Source organism: Cetorhinus maximus, chromosome 15 (genome assembly GCF_964194155.1).
Source record: "Cetorhinus maximus chromosome 15, sCetMax3.hap1.1, whole genome shotgun sequence".
In the NCBI taxonomy this organism is placed as follows: Eukaryota; Metazoa; Chordata; class Chondrichthyes; order Lamniformes; family Cetorhinidae; genus Cetorhinus; species Cetorhinus maximus.
The window spans coordinates 37,933,322-37,953,970 of record NC_135893.1 but is presented as its reverse complement, the minus strand read 5'-3'; the positions used below and the strand labels follow the sequence as shown (position 1 = coordinate 37,953,970).

Sequence of the window (20,649 nt, the reverse complement as noted above, 5' to 3'; positions counted from 1 at the left end):
GCTTGCTGCCAACATACCGACTGGATGACACTTCTGTCCTGCGATACCTGGATTGCCTGAATACCCCGGGGCACAGCTGAAAAGGAAGTCAAAAGGTTACCAGCAAAGGGAAAATAAAGAGCGGAGTGTCAGAGCCACTACCAAGTGAGTAATACATCATTCGATAAAATGCATTATATCAAACTAATTAAAGGCTAGCAGAAAGTTACACAGCTCCAGTACTATTACACTTCTTAGCTCAACTCCAAGGGTGAAAACTACAATTGGCACCATCCCTACACGTCCCCTTAAAGCACTTATGCCATGTTCCTCTCTGTGCTGTTGTAACCCCAGCATTGACCCATTAAAATCACAGAATCATAGAATGGTTACAGCACAGAAGGAAGCCATTCGACCCATCATATCTGTGCTGGTTCTCTGAAGAAGCGTTTCATCTACACAACACTGCTGCTTTCCCCTTGTAGCCCTGCAAATTCCTCATTTTAAGATATGAATTTCAACCCAACAGTCCTGCATTACCATAAAATGTAAGAACTCCTTACTAAACCAAGCATGCTCATTGGAAATTTAAGGGCCAATTTCCCTGCTTTTTACTCCTGCCCCCAAGTACTGGACAAGAGCAGCAACTCCAAAGGTACCAGCACTTTGAGGTTCAGGGGGTGCCTAGAATTCCTGTCCAGGACCATCAGGGGTTTGGAGAAACCTTCAGTGCAGGTGTATCTTCTGGGGGAGCCTAAGTCCAGAAAATGGGGCAGAAAACAAGGCAACAAATGTCAGCCTGAAAATCTACTGGGAAAGCAAAATTTAAGCCCAGGGCTCTTCTCCAGTTTGTTGCGGGAGCCTCTCAAATCCTCCAATCAGAGGATGACTCCTATGGTGGTTTGGTGATATGTCACTGCATCCATACACATGATCATGGGCACATGATCAGGAGAAAGCAGGCTGGCATTAACACACCTCCTCAGCATACTATTTTTGAGCCTGCGCCCATTAACTGCTCTGTTCCCCCTCCTGCAGTGGGGGAATGGGGAAGGGGATGCTGATATTTTGGGGCAATGCAAAGTGGGGCAGAGACCTTAGGCAAGAAAGTGGTCACCACCCACTTTTCCTGACCTCTACACCAGGGAGTTGGCATATCCCGGAGCCAAAGGTCAAGAATATTACCCCTGTGACTCAGGAAATTAGCAGAGGGCTGTACAGGAGTTTGTCTTAATTTCTTACTTTTGATTATCTAAGCCTTGAAGAACCTCAACTAGTGATCATATACACTTACCGTTCACAGTACTGGCCTGTGTAGCCAGGGAGACAAGCTGTACATCTGTAGCCACCGACTCCATTACTTTCACAGATGGGAGAAAACCTAGAAGGCAGCAGAAAGTGAACACACCACAGAAAGTATTCCAGTTATAACGTCTTTGATCCACACGATCAGATGCAGAAATGACTTATATAGAAATGACTATGATAACTTAAGGGTAGAACCGTACACCTTTCACAACGTTACTGTTAGCAATAATGACCAGCAGTTAAGAGGGGGCTGGGGCATTGATTGTTGGGCATTAATGCCACTCCCATTAACTCTCTGACACCCTGTGCTAGTACCCCCCCCCCACCCTGGCACCCCCTGCCAGTGGCACCCCCCCCTCCGCCCCCCGACACTGACCCTCTGTGTTTGCCAGTGCCAGTTTTTGCTGCTGCTCTGTAAAGAAGCAAATGGCTTCACTCAGTGTATCTCCATAGTGACAGAACACTGGAAGTCTGGAAATAGAAATTGGAAAAGCTGGATACACTCAGCAGGTGCAGCATGCAGAAAAACTGAAATCCACATTTCTTAATGCTGTCCCTCTCTCAAGCCCAGCAATTCTCATAACAGTAACAGGGCTGAGGTCAGGAACTCAAGGCCCTGTGGCAATCACTGAAACAAATCTACATTGGTTAATTTAAAACATAACTTGAAACATTAAAAAACTGCATAAGGCTACACAACAATATTACTAATCTTACATACAGCGCACTGAGCAACAAGTTACTAGATGGCAGCACAACGCAACGAGACATTTGTAAATTAGGTAACTTACTGGTTCTCTTGAATTGTCAGTGGACAGGCACAAGGTTGGCAATCCTCTGGCGTACCCGCTGTGGCATCACCGTAATATCCAGGGGCGCATTGATCACAGAACTCCCCAGCCGTGTTATGTAAACAGTTCTGTTTAAGAGATTAAAAAAAAAAAATCTTGCTTCAGTTGAGCATTTTCTGTGCCAAGGTTTATTACTAAGGTTCGTCAGTGCATTAGTATCAGGGGGCATTTGAAAGAAAATCACTCAGTTTAATACATTTCCAAATAGTGGTACACACTCCTAGTGTGACACTCTTAATTTATCATCCCAACTTCTTCCCACCATCAGTTGTAACCATGTCAGCAACTCATCCTGTGCCAATAATAAGCCAATAGGGGATGAAACTTGTCTTGGGTGATAGCACAGAACAAGGAATAGCGCGTTAGTAAGCGTTTCACTGCTGCCCAATTGAAGTCAATGGAAAATAAATTCATAGAGAGTGTAAATTTGTTCTGCCTAACCCCCCTAACAATTTTTATCCCCATGATGTCTCAGAGTGATAGAATCATTGCTGACATCAGAAGATTGCTTTGGCTATACCGTTCCGAATGTTTTCTCAGGGAAGCACCCTATATTCGGTGAGACAAATCTAGAACTTTATAACTAGGTGTTTTTTCATAGTTGGATCACCCAGCCTTATTCTCCATTATAAAGCTGATAGCACCCCAGTTGCTGGGCTTTGCACACAATGCCCATCACTGTGTCAGTCTCTTTGCCAAAACAAGACCTGTGCTCTGACTCTGCCTTCCAGGGTAAACAAATGCAAAGAAGGATTACAACAGGTTTCTTCACAGAAGATGCGGCTGTTCACAAATGTCAATATCCAAAAGAGCAACAAATGAATTGGAAATGGTCAAATAATTTAATCTTTTTAACATCTATGTTTACAAAACATCCAGGAAGGAGAACGCGTCTGAAGATAGTTCAAATCTTATTTCACATTCATATTGTCTCTAGTTTTGAGAGTGTTTCAATGCAATGCTTTCCAAATAAAATTGAAACCTTTGGATATACAATTTTGTTTCTCCTCTAAACACCAGAGTGCAGCAGCCAATATATTCCCTTTCTGTACCATTGCCATTTCCCAGGGGAAAAGTACAGGATTCAATTTAATGTGAAGTAGTTTCAGGCCTACGATAGGTTGGAAAATCTGTGCTTTCGAATAGAATGGGGCGATGCTGCAGTATAACTCAAGTAGCTGGGCTAGATTCACCTCATATCCACTGAGCTTCCCAATATCACAAATTTAATTACTCAGTTGCAATCCCACTGCTTAAAGTTGGTCAGTCCATACATATCATTTCACTGTGGCAAAAACCTATAGTTACATACTCTCAACCCTGCTGCTTTGAGACTGCATCTGATCAGCATAATTCCAGATTGGTACCTTGTGCCACGCTTCACTGTGGAACACGTGAGTGCAGATGGTAACTACTCCTTCCTCTCTCACCATCAGCTATAAATATAAACCACGCCTCCATCCTTCGACACCTGTTTTTTTTTCTCTCTCTGCTTTTACACTAATATTACACTTCTGTTCCACTTCTTACAGTTCATGAAATCATATACACAGGAGGCCATTCAGCCCTTCATGCCTCTGCCAGCTCTTTGTGAGAACTTTGCAGTTAGTCTCATTTCTTCGCTGTTTCCCAAGAGCCCTGTAATTTTTTCCTTTTCATTTATTTTTCCAATTCCCTTCTGAAAGTTACCATTGAATCTGCTTCCACCGCCCTTTCAGGCAGCACATACAAGATTATAATAACTTGCTATGTGAAAAATAAATCTCCTCTCTAGTTCTTTTGCCAATTATCTTAAATCAATGTCCTGCCCCTCCTTTCCATGGAAATAGTTTCTTCTCTGTTAAAACCTCACAAAATTTTGCACACTATTATTGAAATATTAACCAAGGACATCTTCAATCCTTCAGATAAGTAGCTATTCATCAAATGTGAATCTAGCCAGTGAATGTCAGCAATGGGAGTATTCCCACTTCCAACAGGACTCCCTCACAGCTTTGAACAGCACACACTGAGGTCATACGCAGAACTTCCTTAGTCTGCAGGCTTAGCTACTCACCAGCTTAACTAGCAGAGCTACTGGGGAGTGTCAACACTCTTTTGACAGAGAAAACACTTGAGAGAATGTGGTGCAGGGATCAAACCACTCAGTGAATAGGCTACCTTTCATATTCCACCCACTTGGTCATGGGAACTGTAAAAGGCCTTTTTAAAATTGTTGACATTTCCTGCAAACGTGAGACAGAGATATCTGAGGACCATTATTGAAGGGAGACATTTTGATGCTGCTCACTCTTTGCTAAATTCCTAACACATTGAAATAGACAGTGAAATTACATACCGAGCAAAGGCCAGTCTCTGGGTGGCAGGAGTCGGAGTGCCCATTACATTCACATAGTTTGCAGTCTCCGAGGTAGAGGCCTCCTCCAGTCCTTGTGTAACCAGGAGCACAGTCCTAGGAGAGAAACAGGATAACACAGAAAGAGATTGAACACATCGTCCTTTATTCAATTGTCTTCCTGGTTGCACTAGAGTTTTCTTTTACCTGAGAGAAATCAAAAATTAGAATTCTGAAATTGGGATGCACATTGCTTGCCTACCCATTGAATCATGGGCTACAACAACAGCAGTCCTGGGTCCAAATCAACATTTCCGATATTCACAACTCAAAGGTCTTGTCGAGACCAATGTACAGAAGTCTTTAACTGGTTTACAGATTCTTACAGCACAGGAGGTGGCAATTCATCCCATTGATCCTTTGAAAGGTCTATCCGATTAGTCCCATTTTGGCTTCTTTCCCCCATAGCCTGACAAATTGTTCCTTTTCTAGTATTTACCTATTCCCTTTTGAAAATTACTGAGTCTGCTCCCACCACACTTTCCAACAGTGCTTTCCCGATCATCATAACTCACAACATAAAAAAATCCTATTCTCTCATCTTCACCTTCTTTATTTATTTGTGTTTTTGTCTTTATGCAAGCGCTGATTATTTGTTAAAAAAACAAATACTGTAGATCACGGCGTATAAATTGGTCTGGCGTATAAGGCGACTCAAATTTTTTGGCCCCAAAGGCAATGTCCTATCAATTACATTCTTAAGGTTTGTTAATGTCAATTACATTTTTAAGGGAAACCGGTGATGCGTAATGAACACATATAAATAAGGGATAGCAGGGACACTGGACAGACGCTAACACTGAACAAAGTCAATAAACTCTCAGCAAGGAAAGGCTGTGTGTCTTATTTTTGACTTCACAACTGGCATGGATCCTATTAAAACCAAAAATCATATTTTTGCATATACCTGGCATATAAGTCGACCCCCCCACAATGTGCGATATTCACTTTAGTAGCCAGTCTCAATTTTTCATCCCAAATATGCATGTTTTACTTATTGGTACCTCATAACTGGGTACAAGGGATCAAGCAGGTGATATGGGCTGTGGTAAGAAAGTTCTGTTGGAGAAGACAACATGCCCAAGCAGAGGAGACCCACATGGCAAATGACAAAGATGGTGACCACACACACTGGCAGTTCACTCTTATACTTGACATATAAGTTGACACCCGTTTTTGAAGGGATATTGAAGCTTCAAACGTTGACTTATACGCCGACATCCACAGTAATCTGCAGGTGGACTGAATATTGTTGCTGCTGACTGTTGGTAGGAGTGCCTGGAGACAAGCAGTCAGGAGGGACGTGGAAAAAGCAGAGGACAAAAGAAATGACCAAATGGCGGACAAGAGAGCTCACTGGAAGGGAAAAAATCATCAGTTGACCTTGGGCCAACACTATTCATCTGCCACTCATGAATCGACCTCTACAGCCACAACAGAGGGTGTTCAATCCAGAGCGACATTCACCCTGGGTGCAGTCTATCATCTCCTGAAATGGGCGATGGCATCATATTACCACAGCTTTTGCAATGGAAGCTCCTATAGTAACTCCTATTAGAAGTGTACAGACATGCATTCTAATTGAGAGTCAGGTGGGATTTGGCTACTATAAACCCCATGGTTGAGCAGCCCATGTACATTCATTGCCTAGAGTTACTCACAAATGAACAATGAGATACGGGGGCTGCCTCTCCCTATTGAACACCCAGCACAGCGGTGGCAGGCATTGATGGGAACACCAGGCTTTGATCTCTGTGCCAGATATCTTGCTTTTTAAAACTTACTCCTGTCATCAGTGGATGCCCAGGTCTCCCACTGCTTCAAGTACATTGTGCAGGAAATATCTATCCCTTTAACTGACCATATGCGATACAACTTAAAAAGAAAAATAAAAAGTCAAATGAAAGGGAAATGTTAAGAGGATATAGTGTGTGGACCTCATCTTCATGTTCAAATCCTTCCATGGCCTTGCTTCTCCCTATCTCTTTCATATCCTACAGCCCTACACTTTTGCTCCTCTAATTCTGGCACCTATTCATCCCCAATTTTAATCACTCCACCACTGGCAGCCATGCCTTCAGCTGCCAAGGCCCTAGGCTGCCAAGGCCCTAGGCTCTGGAATTTCCTCCTAAACTTCTCCCCCTCTCTACCTTTCCCCCCACCCCGTTATGATGTCCCTTAAAGCCTTCCTCTTTGACCAAGTTTTTGGTCATCTCTCCTTGAATCTCTTTATGTGGTTTGGTAGATTTTGTTTGATAACAATCCTGTGAAATGCCTTGAGATTTTTTTTTTACACTATGTTAAAGGTACACTATAAACACAAGTTGCTGCTGTTGACCTTACAATAAGCTGCAGCTTCAAGTGAAGGCCAGATTCAGCCAGAGAAATTTTGCTGCAGTCACCTGGCAGGACAAGCCGTGGTAAGCCGGGGGGCAACGACATTCTTCCACTTGCAGTGCCTGTGCCAGGTTGGTGTAGTACGGAACTGCAACCTCCATGCTCACATCGGAGAGGCTGGCAGAGATCATGTCAGTCGAGTAGGTGGCACGGATGAGGACTTCATCTAAGTCAGCGAGGACCATCAGGAGATGTTCCCGGGTGGCTTGCTGACCATCTGGGCGCTTCCAGAATTGCTGAAAAGGAAGATGATCAGATTCACATTTTGCTCACTCCCAAATGGTCTTGAACAATGATCCCTCATTTACTGAGGACCAAAATTAATATTCAGCTCACGTCAAACCCAGACACCAAACTGAAGATCACCTAAAAGGTGATTTGAAAACTAACACAAGACATCTTAAATGTTCAGAAGGCAGTGCGCTTGACAATGCTTACATTATTTATTTAGTTACCTAACTGGCATAAAAGATTAAGTTGAGTGTTTGCAACTAAATTGAGCCCCAAATACAAATTGTACCTGTTTTTTGTTAGTCTTTTGGAGAACTGCAAACCTCCCTCGATTGACAAGGGAGTCAAAGGGTATAGGGGGTAGGAAGGAAAGTGGCTTTGAGGCCACAATCAGCCATGATCTTATTGAATGTCGGAGCAGACTCGAGGGGCCGAATGGCCAACTCATGCTTCCAATTTGTATGCAAATTTACTTAAAAACCCACAAAAAGTTGCAGCCGGGCTTCAACTAGTTTTTCTTAAAGATATACAATAATAAAATTACAATATTCTTTCCTTCACCATACTATATAGAACCTTGAAGGAAAACCAAAGCTGCATTCAAACATAAATAATTTATAGAGAATAGTCCATCTTCATGATTTGTGGATAGTTTTTGTACAAAGGTAAGTGTGAACCAATACTGTATATTGGTTCCTCTCAGTAGCACATGCATTGGCTTGGCTCAGTTAGGATCACTCACTTCTCAATCAGGGAGTTCAAGCCTCATTTTCAGGATCTAAGTACAGAACCAAGGAAACAACACAGCTCAGTTGTGAGGGAGCTCTGCCCTGTCAGAGGTGCCAACATTCCAATGAGATATTACACTTTAAGTATTTAAAAGTACATAAAAGATCCCATGGAGTAAACAAGGGTTAGAATTTTCTCTAAGCTCCTTAACCAACATGCATATCATTATATTCACAACTATACCCGTGAATAAATGTGCAGCATTTGCTTATTGTAGTTGTACAGAGTTTATCATAGACATTTTCCAATTATAACAGAACACTATATATTTTTAAAAATTATATTACTACATTTTCTGCAAAAAAATCAGCTATAATCGCCAAACATTTTCAAAATATTGCCTTTTAAAACCTTGATGCGTCTTATGCCAAACGTGGTAATTATTTGTGGTGTGAAGTGTTCCTCTACCTTGCTCGGCATGGCAGCAAGTTCAAGTCCCCATGGTACTGGCCATAGTCCACGAGGGACCAAAGGCATCTTTCTCCCTTTGAGAGAGACAGACAGGCACATTGTTATATAGCTTGAGGGGCACCACTCTGCATCAAGTGTGGGGCAAGGCGAGGAGGCAGACCTCCATGAACTACCTCAACCAGTCGTGATTGAACCCCAATCCGTAGGTGTCATTCCGCACCCCACTCAAGCCGTCTAGTCAACAGGGCTAACTGACCTCCATCCATGGAGCCGAGTCAAAATTAGGAAGTTGGGAGTAAAATGTTAATCAGGCCGAACTCTTTTATCCCAAGAACAATTGTCCTGTGGAGTAACTTACCAGAGAAGGGCACCGACACCAGCAGTACTTGTGGGAATGGGAGGGAATTGGTTGTGTTTCTGGAGAGCGATGGGGCACAAGATCATGATGGGATGGTTAATATTTGGATTAATTCATTGAAAAAGGGCAGGTTTGTTTTGTGTTGACTCATCCTTTCTCATTCTAAAAACGTACATTCTTACTGCCCAATGTAACATCAGGTCTTCCTTTCCTCATTTCTGGAATGCAATTCATCCCCAAGACACAAATGGATATGCTATTGCCATTCTTGAAGATATTTAACAGGGAAATGGTGAAATGGGATAAGCAAAATTTAACCCTTTACCTCCTTGAACATGACCTCAAAGGCCTTTATCTCTCTTGGTTGCAGCTGGTGATGGTGGTAGGTCACCAAGGTGATATCATTGCCCTGAAGGATCACATAAACAAAAACGTTTTCAGGTGAACAATCAATAGGTCTGTACACTTAAGCATGGAAGAAGTACAATGCAATAGCTGTTCCCGCAAAAAGGATTGTACAATGATTCTTTTATACTTTTATTAAAAAACCCCATTGCTGAATCAGGAAAGTCCTCTCAATGCTCTTGCTGGAGTGCTGACCTGCTTCAGCAGCCCAAAGGACGCAACTGCATCTAACTCAAATTTAAGAAATGTGTCATAGAATAATATAGCACTGAAGCCCATTGAGTCTGTGCTTACTCATTTGAAGAGCAACTCAATCCCACTCACCTGCTCTTTCCCTATATTCCTGAAATTCTTTTTCCTTCACACATTTATCCAATTCTCTTTTGAAGGCTGCTTTTGAATCTGCATCCACCACCCTGTCAGGCAGTACATTCTAAATCCTAACCACATGCTGCATGAAAAAAAGCTTTTTCTCATGTCGCCTCTAGTTTTTTGCTGATCACCTTAAACCTGTGCGCTCTGGTTATCAGCCAGTCAGCCACTGGAAACAGTCTCTCTTTATTTACTCTGTCAAAACCTTTCATGATTTTAACAGCTTTATCATATCCACAAAACCATTTTTTAAGCTTCGGTTAGTTTGGGATTTAGAGATAAATTGTTTGATAAAAAGACTCCCATGTGGCAGGGGGAGAAGATTTACCTCCGAAATTAGCCTAAGTGTGGAATGCTTCATAATTCTGTCGTCCTCATCCAACTGGGCACAATCTGTTTGACATTTGCTATTGTCATCTGAAGGCAGCTACCAGAGCAGTTAGCTCCCTCATTCTTTTCCTCCCTTTTACTGGGAGATGCTGCAGTCCATCTCCAATCTGAGTAACAGTGCGCTGGTATTACTATCTTCAGCCAGGCATACTTTATAAGCTTAATATATCAACCAGGTTACCAGGCAGATTAACCAGGTTTTTTTGTGTGTGTATTTTATTAGGTACTTCTATAGTGATGTGACAAAGATGACACAAGGGCTAATTTTCTGCTTTGGGTTAAGGTCAGGATTTTCAGTCCAACCGCTATTGCAAAACTAACCTGCAGTCTAGTGAGCTGATTGCCCACGATTGTGTGCGAACAGCTCACTGGACTAATTACCGATAGATACTGACACATTTACGATTTGGTGCAAGGAGCCAGTTTAATATGGTATGGATATCATCTAATGGAAACACAAACTACAAGGGTCAGCGCATCCAAGACCAAGTGGCTGCAATAAGGACAAACATAATTTCATCTTTTATACAGCTACAAAATTAATTTTAAATACTCGCCAACCTTCATCAAGGGCTGACAAAAGAAGCGAAAGAGAAGACAGGGGCGAGGCACAAAACGTTTTCAGTGGGTGAATGATGTGAATCTCACCCAGTCCGCTTTGATGGTCGACAAATTGGATATACTGCTGCATGGGAAGAGATGTCCATTCTGGCAATTCATGCTACTCTCCTCAGAGCACAGAAGTGCATCATTCCTTGGCAGCAGGTTCTGGCCAAACTGAACATTATGTACCCTACCTGGACACAGGTACATAAGAAGGCTGCACAGTTCAGAAAATCTGTAAGATAAGACTACCGTGCATTGGATAGATGGCCGAAGATTCTGTATCACACAGTGCTGCCTGTCAACCTGTTCTAAATTAACTCATCTTTCACAAGTCAACTTTTTCACTGCACCTCATACATTCCCATTTCCCAGTAGGGCTCACGTTCATCAATAATTGAAAGTTGGATCTTACACACATAAGTCCTGGCAAATCACTGTAACGCACAAATGCTGCATGATGTAAAGGCACCTGCCAACACCTATCTCTCAACAGCCATGAGCTCCTTCAAAGTCACAACATGAAAACAAACAAGCAAAAACCAAAAATAAATTCAAAGAATTTAAAAGCACAACAACAAATCCCAACAATAAATAAAGATAGGACCCAGAAAGTAAAATAAGCAATGAAAAGTCCTGAAGCAGCACACCCCAAAAAGGAGCAAAAGTGCCTTCAACAGCCACCATCTTGTAGAGGCCAAGAGAGCTGTCCACCCGTTTCCCTGGCAACAGTTCAAATATCATGAGCCAGGTATATTGAAACAACTGGGCTTGCTAATGAACATGTGCTCAGTCAGCAAGAACCTGTATCCATCCCAGTGTAAGCCAGCTTAAGAAAATCGGCCACATGATCTACAGGGCTGGTGCAAGGGATTATTCCCTGGTTTCAAAAGCTTGTGTGTTTAACATCTAGATACTAATCTCTCAAAACAATGCCGCACCCACAACTTGGTCTTCCCGCAAAGGTACATGGTGGGAATCCAAGATCAAAATTTCGCTAATGGCTTTCTTCATTTTCACAGGCTCAAGTGAAGTGTGTGTTAGCTGGGCAACTACAGTCACTTACGATGATCTGTACGTCAGCATCTGGTACTGTGGAACCCCGGAACCCAGCATCGTAGGACAATGTGTACCGAAGGAGTCCACCGTAGGAAGTCACCTATGCAAAAGGAAAAAAAAAAATCACTGACAAGAATGCTTCATATTGATGCAACACGTGGATTAGCACCACTCCTTAACCAGGAGCAGAGAGAGAGAACAGGTGTCAATGGCACACCTTGGATTTAACAGTCAGACACTATGTCAAAGTACATACCTACAGAAATAAAATGATCAATTTTATAAATTGATGATGCACTGTATCAGTTGAAAAGTTATCAAAATTAACACTTTATGGATTATAGATTTATTTTTTAAAAAATGCCAAGTTCCAATGCTTCAGTTAAAGCTTCCATTATTATAGATATAGATATTTAGATATAGATATAGATTCCCTGTGGCACTGCTCACAGAGAGTCCAGGACATGGGCCAGGAAGATGGAGAGCCGCAGAGCAGCCAAGCATGGAGTGGAACACAGGGCAAAGGAATGAAGCATGTGTGGGAAGGAGGAGTTGGAACAAGGCAGGAATCCCACAGAGATGGAGCTGGATGAGTCTCATTTTACCTGTTAGCTAGTAATTGCTGTCATTTTGAGAACAGACATGCCTGGGTACTGGAAACAGGACAGCGACGGTGAACTGGAAGAATGATGGATCAATGCTAATTTGGGATATTTACTTAGATGTCCTGATATTTCAAATCAACATGGCAAAACGCAAACATCCATACCAAAGCATGTCATAGTGTTTATCGAGAGGGACATGTTTATAGGGCTTCGGTTGGGGCTGGAACCTGGAACCAGAAACCAGTGGCTCCGTTAGTGGGTGTTATATTTTTAAAAATTCTTTCTCGGGATGTAAGCATCGTTGGCTAGGCCAGCATTTGTTGCCCGTTCCTAATTGACCTTGAGAAGGTGGTGGTGAGCTGCCTTCTTGAACCGCTGCAGTTCATGTGGTGTAGGTACACCCACAGTGCTGTTAGGGAGGGAGTTCCAGGACTTTGACCCAGCAACAGTGAAGGAACAACGATATATTTCCAAGTTAATATGGTGTGTGGTTTGGAGGGGAACTTGCAGGTGGTGGTGTTCCTATACATCTGCTAACCTTGTCCTTCTAGGTGGTAGAGGTTGTGGGTTTGGAAGGTGCTGTTGAAGGATCCTTAGCGAGTTGCTGCCGTGCATCTTGTAGATGACACACACGGCTGCCACTGTGTGTCGGTGGTGGATAGGGTGCCAATCAAGCGGGCTGCTTTGTCCTGGATGGTGTCGAGTTGTACTCAACCAAGGAAATGCAGAGTCAGGTGGTGAGTTACTCTTTGCAGAACTCCCAGCCTCTGACCTGCTTTTGTAGCCATGGTATTTAACTGGCTGGTCCAGTTCAATTTCTGGTCAATGGTAACCCCCAGGCTGTTGATGGTGGGGGATTCAGCGATGGTAATGCCATCGAACATCAAGGAGAGATGGTTTGGTTTTCTCTTGTTGGAGATGGTCATTACCTGGCACTTGCATGGCACGAATGCTACTTGTCACTTATCAGCCCAAGCATGCATGCCTTGCTGCACATGGGCACGGACTGCCTCAGTATCTGAGTCATCGTGAATGGTGCTGAACATTGTGCAATCATCAGCGAACATCCTCACTTCTGCCCTTATGATGGAGGAAAGGTAATTGAAGCAGCAACTGAAGATGGTGGGCCAGGGACAATGCCTGAGGAACTCCTCAGGGGAGGAACATAATCAGAGCGCCACAGTGACAGTGCTCTTATCATGACTAGCCATGAAATATCACAGTGAGTGATAAATATCTTAGAATAGGTCATTATTTCTGACTGTGCTCTCATTTTTCATCTCCATAAAGGTGCCCTGCCATTGTATATCCCAACTAATCCCCAGGGTAGAGTAATCTGGTCTGGAAAACTATGTTTTACTATTATCATTGACCGTAAGGTAACACAATACCCTTAATAATATCTCTCGACTATCTCATGGTGAGGTGCTGACCTTCCACTTCAGGCCCAACAAGTAGATGTGACCGAGAACTGGTAATTCACCCAGATAAAACTGAGTTGCACCATTCCAGATACCCATTGAACTTGACACAAAACATCTGTTCCAAGGTTCCTTTTGATCAGTATTTATAAGCTAAATATCTCGCATCTCCCTTCAGAACTAGGGGGTGCTAAATCATACTGGGAATTGCATAAAACTTACAGCACAGAAACAGGCAATTTGATCCATGGTCATTGCCTGCGGTCATTGCCTGTGCTTATGCTTCACATCAGCTTCCTCCTACTCTAACTACTTCTTCCTAGCCTGCCCCTATTCCCTAACCCTTCATGTATGCTGTAAGCCACCCCTTAAATTTATCTGCTTCAGCCACTCCATGGGCTAGTGAGTTCCACATACTCTATGTAATGAAATACTTTATTGATCTGTTAGTTTTATATTTTGCCCTGTTGCTCAGGGCTCTCCAACAAGTGCAAGCAGTTTCTCCACCTTCTACTGCCATCGACCCTCTGCGGAGGAAGTCCAGTTCAAGGGGGCATAACTTTAAAATTAGAGGTAGGGTGTTGAGGGGTGACATCAGAAAATACTTCACACCCAGGGTAGTGAAAATCTAGAACACTCTCCTCTGCCCTTCCCCTCCCCACCACCAAAAAAAATGTTGAGGTTGGGAGAAAATCAATTGAAAATTTCAAAACTGAGAACAACAGACTTTTGTTTGGTAAGGAAATTAAGGAATATGAAGCTAAGCAGCTAAACGGAGTTAAGATATATAACAACCATAATCTAACAGAGCGGTAGAACAGGCTTGCGAAGTCAAATGGTCTACTCCTATTCCTTTGAGCCCTCCATAATTTGAGCAACCTCTATCAGGTCTCCTCTGAGTCTTTTCTATTATTGAATGAAGACTTCCAGCCAACTCAATCTTTCTTGAAAGATGCATCCTTTCAGGCATTTCTGAGTAAAAGATGCCATTTGTTATTTTTTTCCCCATCATTTCCAATGTACACATGGCCCATTACCTGAGTATAATGACAGGCATTAGACTTTTCCCCTAATTTATTTGTAGATTGGGCGAGACAGTCTGGATGTGTTAACTAGAAATATTGATTATTTGACTGCTAGCACTCATTTGTTAGTATTCCTTTATGAATTGATAGGTAAATATAGACGTTAATCTGACTACTCTGTGCTAGGATGCTGGTCTAATTTGTCAGGTTTGTTGTCAATCGCATTGGGTCGTAATTTCCAATGGAGTGGCAATTGAGTCGGATTGCCACTCCGCTCGAAAGTTATCATCTGAAAATCCAGCCACTCCGATCTCGCCCGACCTTCCAACTCAGGCCGGGTGAGACCTGTGTAGTGCAGATCAGGGCCCAGCGTTGAAGGTAAGTAAGCCATGCCCCCTTTTTTTTTAAGGCTCTAGCTGCTGTAAACTAGGTATGTTTAAAGGTCCAACCAAGTTTAAAGGCCTTCAACAAGGTAAATGTATACGGTAAACGGGTAAGATTTGTGCTGGTGGGGGTGGGGTCCTGGGTCAGGATTTGGGGGGGTGGGTTCGGTCAGACCTCGGGCTGTGTGGTTGGGTCAGGTCTTTTAGGGGGGTGGGGTCAGGCCTTGGAGGGGGGCTGGGGTTGGTTGGGCGGGGGAGGAGGAGGAGGAGGAGGGTGGCGGGGGGTGTGGTGGCCGGGCCGGGGAGTCCTGTGGGTGTGGGTGTGTTTCCCAGCACATCTTTGGGCTACCCCCCCACCCCCAGATATGTTACCCTGGAGCTCGGAAGTTACGGCCCATTGTCGCATCATAGGTGTACTGTAACTCTCATTGCTGGGCTGTGTGCAGTGAAACGAGAGTTATTTGATCTGATGATAGTATGCTTCAGTTTCCTCAACTGATGTAATAACAATAAACTTAGCAAACCCATCCCAAGTAGAAAGGAAACCCTCCCCTTTCTCAAGTAGAGAGGTCTCAGCAATCAGCAATGGATGATGCTGACTACAATCCTATCACTTAAGTGTTAGAAAGACCCTCAGAGGAGACCAAATAATAAACTTGTGTCTCCTCCAAACAGCAATTGGCAATGTAATTTTTGAACAGATTCTTCCCTCAGCCTAGGAGTCGAGGGAGACATTTTTTGGTTGGGTTGAGGAAAAGAGAAGATATAGGGCACAGGGGCAGGGAATGGAGATATAAAAGGTTGCTATTGGAAACATGAGACACTTATCATTCTGGAACTCCCCACTTTTAATTTTCTACAATAGAATGACATAACTGCTCCGATGCCAATACATCTATCACCAACAAAGCACCTTGCATCAGGTGGCTTGGCCAGCTATCCTCATCCATGTCAGACAACACAAACGTTGGCTTAGCATCAGCGCACCAACTTCAGTTTTAGGTTCCAAGATCCTATGAGGATGGGTCAAAACTGAGGGCAATTTTAACTTAACCCAACCAGTGGGAAACTGTCTGGATGAGGCCAGCCGCAATTCTATGCCTCACCTGATATTAGTCTCCACTGACTTCAATTGGACAAGGTGTAAAATGGGTAGCTGACACAAGCCTGGCATTTTTTCACTGGAGACTAAAATGACCATAGCCTCAAGGGAAGACAGAAAATTAACATGCTCTTGCCTAAAGTCTTTAATGGAGGCTTCTGGTCAACACTTCGCTCTTTTCTTGATGTTGACCAATGATGGCCTTTTGGGAAACTGGCACCTGAAAATCTTGGTAACTCAAAAGATGCTGAATGAAGAGAACTCAACAGTTGCGTTGATTTTTTTGGACCAGTAACAGAGGATCTGATATATGATCCAGAGGCTTTCAACACTTTCTCCACCAATCCAGAGCACGGGCCAACCAGTGAATCTCTCTTCAAAAATACATACAAAGACGTTGTCATATTAAATTAGAAAAACACACATAACTCGTCCCAGCTGGAATTATTATCCAAACTACAATTGTGCAAAGATTTGGTTTCTCATTCAGTATTGGAAACACTGGTTACCTTGTTCCCCAGGTACTGGCGAGGTAGTTGCCAATAGTAATTGCTTTCAGGTAGGAGGCTGAAGCCCTTGTAAAGCAGAGAATACTGGGAAAAGAGGCAGACACAAGATGAACAGAGGAAGTATATGCAGAGAAGCAGTCAAAGGCACATTCAAGGACATGCTCTGAAACCCTTTCCCCAGGATTGTTTCAGGAAGCAGAGACACCCCATAACATCCCCAATTCTCTGCTGAAAAAATACAAACAGGTTTGTTTTCACAAGAGTGTTTCATGGAATTATTGAAAAGCAATGGGCCTTTGTAAAGGTACCAAATCCTAACAGTTTATCAGAAGTACTAGGCTCTCAGTAAAATCCACATGGCTGAGCAAAGTGAACTAAGCAGAAATTAATGCAGTGGCAAGAAAAGCAGTTTTGATGAAAGGTCATCAACCTGAAATGCTAACACGGTTTCTTCTTTCACAGATGCTGCCTAATCTGTTGTTAGTGACAACATTTTCTGTTTTATTACAAAATTAATTTACCATTTTACATCCTATGTTTGGTCAGCTGACTGTCAGATGTGCACAGAAACCCAGCGACGAGTTCAAGACTCTCCAAGCCTAACTACAGAGAGCTGTAAACTGGTAGAGTTTCTGTGTGCTGAAATACAAAGCACAGTTTGCCTACAGAGCCTAGCTGCAAGTTGGCAATACCCAAGATGGAGGGGACCCAGGTTGGGAGTGCTGGAACTTTAGTTAGCCACAAGTTCACTAAGTCTTCCCTCAAGTCTTGGAAAATTTCCCACTGTTTGTTTTCCTGGTACCATCTTATCCATTAGAGTGTTAGATGATGGGATGATCAGAAGCTGTGTGGGAAGAATCCATTCTTCCATCATGACACCTATCTCATGTTACAAATGATTGCTTTAAGAGTTCAGGATATAGTTAGTCTGTTTTATAACAAATAAAGACAAGTGCCACCAAGTTCCTTGTGTGGGAATTGGCAGGGCGAAAGATAGCAGACTCTTTTCTGCCTAGTCTAAAAACCAGTACTTTTTCTGAATGGGGATCACCCCTAAAGTTCATGGATGGGGAAAGATCATTTGCAAAAATGTTTCATTTTATTTCTCCAATTACTCCTCCATTTCAAAATGCTCTTCATCAGTCTGCAACTTCCTAGCCATCTGAAATCCAGGTTATTTCTTAGCTGAAAGCACGGTGAAAATTAACCAAAGGAGGGCACGTTCCTGCCACTTACTGTGGCATTTGGAAATTGGAAAGCATGGGCGACCTACAATAACATTGAAAGCTGAAAAATAATGGAACACTGGAAACAGGAGAGTAGGCCATTCGGCCCCTTGAGCCTGCTCTGTCATTCAATAAGTTTACGTCTGACCTTCGACTTCAATGTTATTTTTCTGCACTATCCCCATATCCTTAATATCTAGAAATCTAGTTTCCCATCACTTTCCACATGAGAGACTGGAACTTTTAGCAAGAAATGTAGCTGGGATCTTTCACTAGTAGAAACCTAATGTAAAGTTGGCAAGCATTCCAGGGTCAACCTCGTTCTTTTAGGTTTGAAGGTTTCCAACAGAATTCCCACCTGTGCATGGGAAGCCCACTTAGGAGGGGAGGTGGGATGGTGGAAATGGCTATTGCAGGCCTCATTGGCTAGTGAAGCTTTTGAATAGGAGGTCAATTTGTTTTTATGTAGTCATTTTTTAAAACAGGGTTACGGAAATCCTGTTCAGTTTCTTGGCTCTGTTTGACTTCCTTGCTAAAAAGAAAACTTTCTGAAACCATTGTTCAATAATGCATTGCTTCAGGGGACTAATAAAATGTAAATTTCCTCCTGCCTGCCAAACCAATGCTGGATTCCAATTACACCTACAGGTCTGTCTTACATTCAGCGTTGTTATGGCGACCAATGGAAAATGTGATGCCTGGCATCACTCCACCATGGCCACACAATTTGAAGACGCTCGTCACATTATGGCAAAGACACCCGAAAGCTGATCTTCAATAGCAAGTCTAGGAAAAGACGGTGACCAGTGGAACTCCTCTCATACTTAGAACTTTTAATAGATAAGAAACGTGAAAGTCTCCTCTCAAGAGTGTTGCCTTAACACAATAACTAATGAGATCCCCCTTTTAATCATTTACAAATGACACTGGGTATCAAGAGAGCTTAAGTTCAAACATGCACTTTTGAACCAATCACAGTAAAGCTGTACATACACAGTTTTAGTCCTAGCTAAAACTCAGCCCAAATAAGATAAAGGTAACTATACCCAGCAGGGTATTTATGACCACGTTAAAATCTCATGCAGAATGATCTACATTTTTCAGTGACCTCAGCTATTTTCAACATAACTTTACTAACATGCTGCTTTGCTGTTATTTTTAAATATCTTGAACCAGTTGACATGGTGAATAATGAAATCATCCACAAATACAGGCAATCTGATGAGCTCCTCGGGCCAACTAGGACCCTTGTCCAAAGGTCTTGAACTTTAGTCCAACAGGCAGCTTTCCAAAGCCATTCACATCTTAGACACGCATGCAATCACGGAGATACTAGAACATTCCATGCAGAAGTTAACTCTGGCTACCTTCTTGAAGCCTCCAGGCCTTGGGCCTGACATGGGGGAAGAAATTAGGTTTGCTGATTCCTGAGCTTGCAGTGAAGAGCCCTGAGGAATGGTTCTCATCTGTATGTTGGTCCAGAGAAAATCAACACTGAATTTCATCAATTTATAATGGAATTGGTTTTAAAAATAATGCAAACCCTCACATACAAATGGAGAACACCACTATGACATTTTCTTTTAAACTCCTATCTTTCTCCCCTTCCACGTCTCAGGTGGGAGTATTATTATCCTCGCCTTCCCAGTGAGTGAACTTGCCCAACTGATCCCACAAGGGAGTTCAGATGGAAGCCTAATCCTTCGCAACTGCCTTTTTCCAGTAGGGTGCAGAAAACAACACAGCCACTTCCCCCCTCCCCAGACAGATGTTGCTTTGGCTGATGAGGGCAAATATTCAAAAGGCGAAGCAGTCAACCCCTGAGCCGTCGTGTCCTGTATCACACCGCACACACACACACACACAGTGGGCATCGTCAAGATTAACATTCTTCACGCCCAAGGCTGAGGACAGCATTGGTGTGGTTGCTAAATTTGCTGACGACACAAAGATAAGTAGGAAAGTAAGTTGTGAGGAGGGCGTAAGGAGGCTACAAAGTGACATAGATAGGTTAAGTGAGTGGGCAAAGACTTGGCAAATGGAGTATAATGTGGACAAATGTGAAATTGTCCATTTTGGCAAGAAGAATAAAACAAGAAGCTTATTATTTAAATGGTGAGAGATTGCAGAGCTCTGAGATTCAGAGGAATCTGGGTGTCCTAGTGCAGGAATGACAAAAGGCTAGTATGCAAGTACAGTAAGTACAATAAGTAATTAGGAAGGCTAACAGAATGTTATCATTTATTGCGAGGGGAATTGGATACAAAGGTAGGGAGGGTATGCTTCAGTTATACTGGGCACCGGTGAGACCACACCTGGAATACTGTGTACAGTATTGGTCTCTTTATTTAAGGAAGGATTAAATGCATTGGAAGCAGTTCAGAGGTTTACTAGACTCATACCAGGAATGGGCAGGTTGTCTTATGAGGAAAGGATGGACAGGCTAGGCTTGTATCCACTGGAGTTTAGAAGAGTAAGAGGCAATTTGATTGAAACATAAGATTCTGAGGAGTCTTGACAGGGTGGGTGTGGGGAGGATGTTTCCTCTTGTGGGAGAATTAGGGGTCACTGTTTAAAAACAAGGGGTTGCTCATTTAAGACAGAGATGAAGCAAAATTTTTTCTCTGAGAGTCATGAGTCTTTGGAATTCTCTTCCTCGAAAGGCAGTGGAAGCAAAGCCTTTTGAATATTTTAAAGGCAGAACTAGAAAAATTCTTGATTAAGAAAGGGGTGAAAGGTTATTGGGGGTAAGGGGGTGGTTACAATCAGATCAGCCATGATTTTATTGAATGTTGGACCAGGCTTGAAGGGCCAAGTGGCCTACTCCTGC

The 20,649-nt window shown here is 42.9% G+C and overlaps 1 protein-coding gene across 1 annotated transcript in view; it reads right to left on the bottom strand.

Annotated features, from left to right (window-relative positions):
* hspg2 (heparan sulfate proteoglycan 2) overlaps positions 1–20,649 on the bottom strand; it is a 524,258-nt gene that overhangs the window by 187,388 nt on the left and 316,221 nt on the right. Inside the window, exons 34-40 of the mRNA XM_078558280.1 lie at positions 11,556–11,648; positions 9,045–9,128; positions 6,936–7,166; positions 4,477–4,590; positions 2,079–2,206; positions 1,274–1,360; positions 18–76 (exon numbers count right to left, since the gene is read on the bottom strand). Coding sequence (XP_078414406.1) covers positions 18–76; positions 1,274–1,360; positions 2,079–2,206; positions 4,477–4,590; positions 6,936–7,166; positions 9,045–9,128; positions 11,556–11,648 — 796 coding nt within the window. The remainder of the gene's footprint in view (positions 1–17; positions 77–1,273; positions 1,361–2,078; positions 2,207–4,476; positions 4,591–6,935; positions 7,167–9,044; positions 9,129–11,555; positions 11,649–20,649) is intronic.